We start from the raw sequence: 4,849 nt of genomic DNA on the forward strand, positions 1-4,849 counted from the left end.
TTTCCAACAAGCGGGCCTGGCCTAGGGAGGATTTTAAATTGGGTTTTTTAGAAAATTTTAATACCACAACTCTAAAATATTTGGTTTTAATTTGGTTTTATTAGGCGGGGATTATGGGTATGTTTTGTTTTAAATATGTTGTGAGCCGCCCTGAGTCCCGTTGGGAGAAGGGCGGGATATAAATCAAATAAAATAAAAAAATAAATAAAATAAATAATTGTTCTAACTGTCAGAAAATTTCTCCTTAGTTCTAGGTTGCTTCTCTCCTTATCTAGTTTCCATCCGTTGCTTCTTGTCCTGCCTTCAGGCGCTTTGGAGAATAGCTTGACTCCCTCTTCTTTGGGGCAACCCCTGAGATATTGGAACGCTGCTATCATGTCCCCCCTCGTCCTTCTCTTCATTAAACTAGACATACCCAATTCCAGCAACCGTTCCTTATATGTTTTATTCTCCAGCCCTGATCATCTTTGTTGCTCTTCTCTGTACTCTTTCTAGAGTCTCAACATCTTTTTTACATCGTGGTGACCAAAACTGGATGCAGTATTCCAGGTGTGGCCTTACCAAGGCCTTGTAAAGTGGTATTAACACTTCGCGTGATCATTATCAAGGGTAGAGGACAAAAAGCATCCGTAGATTTGCTATATTGTTTAGACCAGGGTCCCCAACCCCTGGTCCATGAACCAGCACCAGGCGACATGCCAGCAACCAGGCCGCAGAAACAAGTGAAGCCCCATCCACAGGATGCAGGCAGCATGCAAAACCATGCCCCCTCCAGTCCGTGGAAAAACCTTCCTCCATGGAATCGGTCCCTGGTGCCCAAGAGGTTGGGGGCCACTGGTTTAGACTGAACAGGGACAGGAAAGAAGTGTACAAGTAGTCCTTGACTTATGACCACAACTGAGCCCAAAATTTCTGGTGCTAAGTGAGGCATTAGTTAAAATGAATTTTAGCCCATTTTACGACCTTTCTTGCCTCTGCAGTTGTTAAGTTAGTAACACAGCAGTTAAGTGAATCTGGCTTCCCCCCACCCGACTTTGCTTGTCGCAAAAGAGGGCCACAGGACCCCAGGACACTGTAACTGTCATAAATAGGAGCCAGTTGCCAAGCGTCCAAATTTGGCCATGAGGATGTTGCAACGGCCGTGTGAAAAATGGCCGTAAGCCACTTTTTTCAGTGCCATTGTAACTTTGAACGGTCAAGTGTGGTAGGTCGAGGACTACCTGTATGTTCTTTTATTCGTATATAGCCCCTTGGGTGCAAATATGCAACCGGAAGACAGGATATCAATTTAACCAGTGATAAAATGCAGGAATCTTCAAACTTGGCCCTTTTATGACTTGTGGACTTCAACTCCCAGAATTCCTCAGCCAGTCCACAAGTCATAAAAGCGCCAAGTTTGAAGACCTCTGATAAAATGAGACCCATTATTGCTGCCTTTAATAGAAGAATTTAGCCAACTAATGAGGTCTCTTATGGCAACACAAGGATTCCAAACCGATGACATGTTTAACCCCACCTTCCACTTCAGCCTGTCCTTCTACACCAGACATGTCAAACACAAGGCCCGGGGGCTGGATGCGGCCCGCGAAGTGGTTTCATGTGGCCCGCGAAGCCAACCTAGAAACTGTGAGGGAACGGCCCCCCTCTGCCTTGGCCCTGGCCCAGGCCAGCCGGGAGCCAATGTACAATTTTGTGGTGGCCATCCATGCTGAAACGTATTCAGTCTTAGCTCCATAAGCCCCTCCCCCCATGGCCTGAGAGGAACAGTGAGGCTCCTCCAGTGGACCATGCCTTGGGACTTGCCCTGGTCCCACCCCCGTCGGCCAGAGACCCTCAGATCTATCCCACTCCTGCCCAGGCCCCCACAGGCACCCTTGACGCGAACGATGTAGAGCTGGCCACACCCACCCAGTAGGCCACACCCACTCCATCCACGCCCACCCAGTAGGCCGCATCCACCCTGGCCACACCCACCCGGCCCTCTGAGGGCAACCGCAATGCTGATGCGGCCCTCAATGAAATTGAGCTTGACACCCCTGTTCTACACCTACCACCCTCTCGACTTACCTCGCCCAAAGATTTCTCCTTGATATTTTTCAGTCGGAGTATTTTCTTGAAAGCCATTGTAAGGATAGCTCCACGCAGCCTGACCCCAGTGCGATAGTTTAAAGCCCATGTTAGCGCCAAAGACCAGGAACGCACTATTTCCGTTATTAAGAGGCCAAAAAGTAACAACAGGCTGTATTGCAGGTTGGGTTCCGTTTGCTGAGTGTATTCGAGGAGCTGTTTCACCATAAAGGCCTACAGGGAGAAAGGCAACACTGCATGAACATCCTAGCGTGTCAGAGGAACCATTCAATTGTTTTTCTTTTTTATGTTAAGTTAGAAAAAAGGAGCTGTTTTGACTTTCAGGTAGGAATTTTTATCATTAATCGGAAGGCTTCCGAGAGGTAAGAGCTGCAGTTATTGCAGCCTGCTGAATCTCCAAAAGGGAATCAAACGTATCAGGCAATGCGGAATAATTTGAAATTGTCCAATTCTTTATGCCGCCCCCGTTGCCGCTCCTTCATACATTGTCTAACTTAACATAAGCCTGAGAGAGTTAGCTGAAACAATTTATCATCGCTGTCAATTTTACAATAAGGTGTACTTTATGCAAAAACTGAGCATATTACAAACATCAGACCTTTTTTTTTAATTCTTTCTTTCAAACGTGCTTATTTGAGAAAAAGGAACAAATGTACCTACAGTTGAACTGGGGAAGAGGAGTGTGAGAAGGACATTTTGCAAAACATTCCTGAAAATTAAACATCGGCAGTTTAAAAGTAAAGAAAAGGACAAGCAGGAAAAGAAAAAAAGAAATCAAATCAGGCGATACCAATTTTTTTTTTTTAAAAAAAACAAACTAACAAACAAACACCAGCCCTCAACCCTCATCCCCCATCCCAGCCTCCCTCCTTTTAAAGACAAAAACAATTTTACCTCAGGAATCACAATTTCAAAACACCACCTGCAAAAAGAGAAAAACAGGCCCCAGGCCACAAATTCCCCCACTCACGTGCATTGGCCGAAAGGACAGTGTGGTCTGTTACAACTCAGATTCATGAGCAATATTAAGTACTAATAAATGGGAAGCAGGAAACTTTTTATTTGTAAAAAAAAAAAAAACCAGTAGCATCTTATGAAAAGTGAGCAGTAGCATGTCACAAACACTTGTATGAAAGAAAAGAAAGGTACCGTGGAAGAACGTACAATCGGCATGCACAACAAAAGGTTACACAAGGCCTGAATCCAACTCGAGCGTCCAACACAAAATCGAGCTCACATTTGGCAAAGACACAAAAAAATTAAATGTTACAGGGAAGAAAGCAGGACGAGTATTGGTTCACAAAGTCCAAGAGAGGAGGGATAAATTGGTGGCTAATGATCTCCGTGGCCAGATGTGTTTCCCCTTTTTGGTTTAATACAGCTTGGCTAGATGGGACGATTTTTGCACGACGCGTTTCCAACAGTAAGGACATCTACAAATTCTGGAGCTTAAAGGTTCTTTAATCAAAGGCAAAGGGGTTGCCCACCAGAAAAATGCAAAAGGCTGGAGACGCTTGGGATGAATTTCCAGAGTCTATAGGAAGTCCCCACGGCTACAACTGGCTTTGCAAATCAATGTTCTGGGCAACAACGGGTGCAAAGCCAGGCTTCTGAAGCGAGCAGCAGAAGCTCAGGATCAAGTTAAAAAGTGAAGAAGGACCAAGAGCAAGTCCCAAGGAGGTGGATTCTGAATTCACTCGGCGGTAGGATTCCTCCCCTNAAACCATGGGATTGGTGAAGAAATATTCCTAGGAATTTTAGGAGCTGGCTTACATTCCAACAATTCCTGGCTCACTCAGATTCTCCTAGCCAACTTGCTGAGACCGAAAAAGCTGCTTGGATGGCCAGTGAAAACGTCTCAAGCCAGCCAGAAAATAAATCCAGTCGCCGTGATTCAACTTTCAGACAAACTGCAGCAGAAGTAGAGTACAGACTCTTTATATACTCCGGCCACTTCGCTGGCAGAGAGGAAGCCAAAGGGAGGCTTGTGCACAAGACAGTAAAGAAATAGAAAACTCACTTTGAACGGTCTGAGAGAAAGCTTTCACCCAAGCATACATTTTGATGAATTTAACATAGTTCAGCACTTCATTCATTTTCTGGACGCGTTCATCAGTTATAGCCACGCATTTCCGTCTGAAATAAGCTGTAAACCGGGATGCAAACATCTGGAATTGAAAGAAAGAGCCTATCAGCCATAAGAGAACGTGCGGGCTCCTACAGCCAACGAACAATACAGGCAGTCCTCGATTTACAGTACAACAACAGTTCGGCTAGTGGCCGTTCAAAGTTACAAGTGATTTATGACTGTTTTTCACACTTACGACCATTGTGGCATCGTGGTCACGTGATCAAAAGTCAGACGCTTGGCAACTGACCCGTATTTAGGACGGTTGCCATGTCCCGGGGTCATGTGATCCCCTTTATTTATTTATTTATTTATTTATTTATTTACATGGATTTATATGCCGCCCTTCTCCCTATAGGACTCAGGGCGGCTTACAGCATATTAAAACACATAAAACATCGTCCCCCCATAAAAACCTATTAAAAACCAAATATTTTTTTTTTGCTGTATAATTAATTAAGATTTAAATTAAAATTGTCCCTATTTAAAAATTCTCCCTAGGCCAGACCCGCTTGTTGAAAAAGCCATGTCTTGAGGGCGCGGCGAAAAGGTAGGAGGTCCGGAATCGTCCGGATCTCGGGGGGTAGTTCGTTCCAGAGGGTGGGGGCACCCACAGAGAAGGCCCTCCCCCTG

The 4,849-nt window shown here is 45.0% G+C and overlaps 1 protein-coding gene across 1 annotated transcript in view; it reads right to left on the reverse strand.

The window, feature by feature from the left end:
• The window catches only part of ABCC5 (ATP binding cassette subfamily C member 5), a 54,761-nt gene that overhangs the window by 43,814 nt on the left and 6,098 nt on the right, over window positions 1–4,849 (reverse strand). Inside the window, exon 3 of the mRNA XM_015831702.1 lies at window positions 4,109–4,256. Within this exon, the coding sequence (XP_015687188.1) occupies window positions 4,109–4,256 (148 nt within the window). The remainder of the gene's footprint in view (window positions 1–4,108; window positions 4,257–4,849) is intronic.

This window comes from Protobothrops mucrosquamatus, unplaced genomic scaffold (genome assembly GCF_001527695.2).
Source record: "Protobothrops mucrosquamatus isolate PMUCROS unplaced genomic scaffold, P.Mucros_1.0 scaffold_276, whole genome shotgun sequence".
NCBI lineage: Eukaryota > Metazoa > Chordata > Lepidosauria > Squamata > Viperidae > Protobothrops > Protobothrops mucrosquamatus.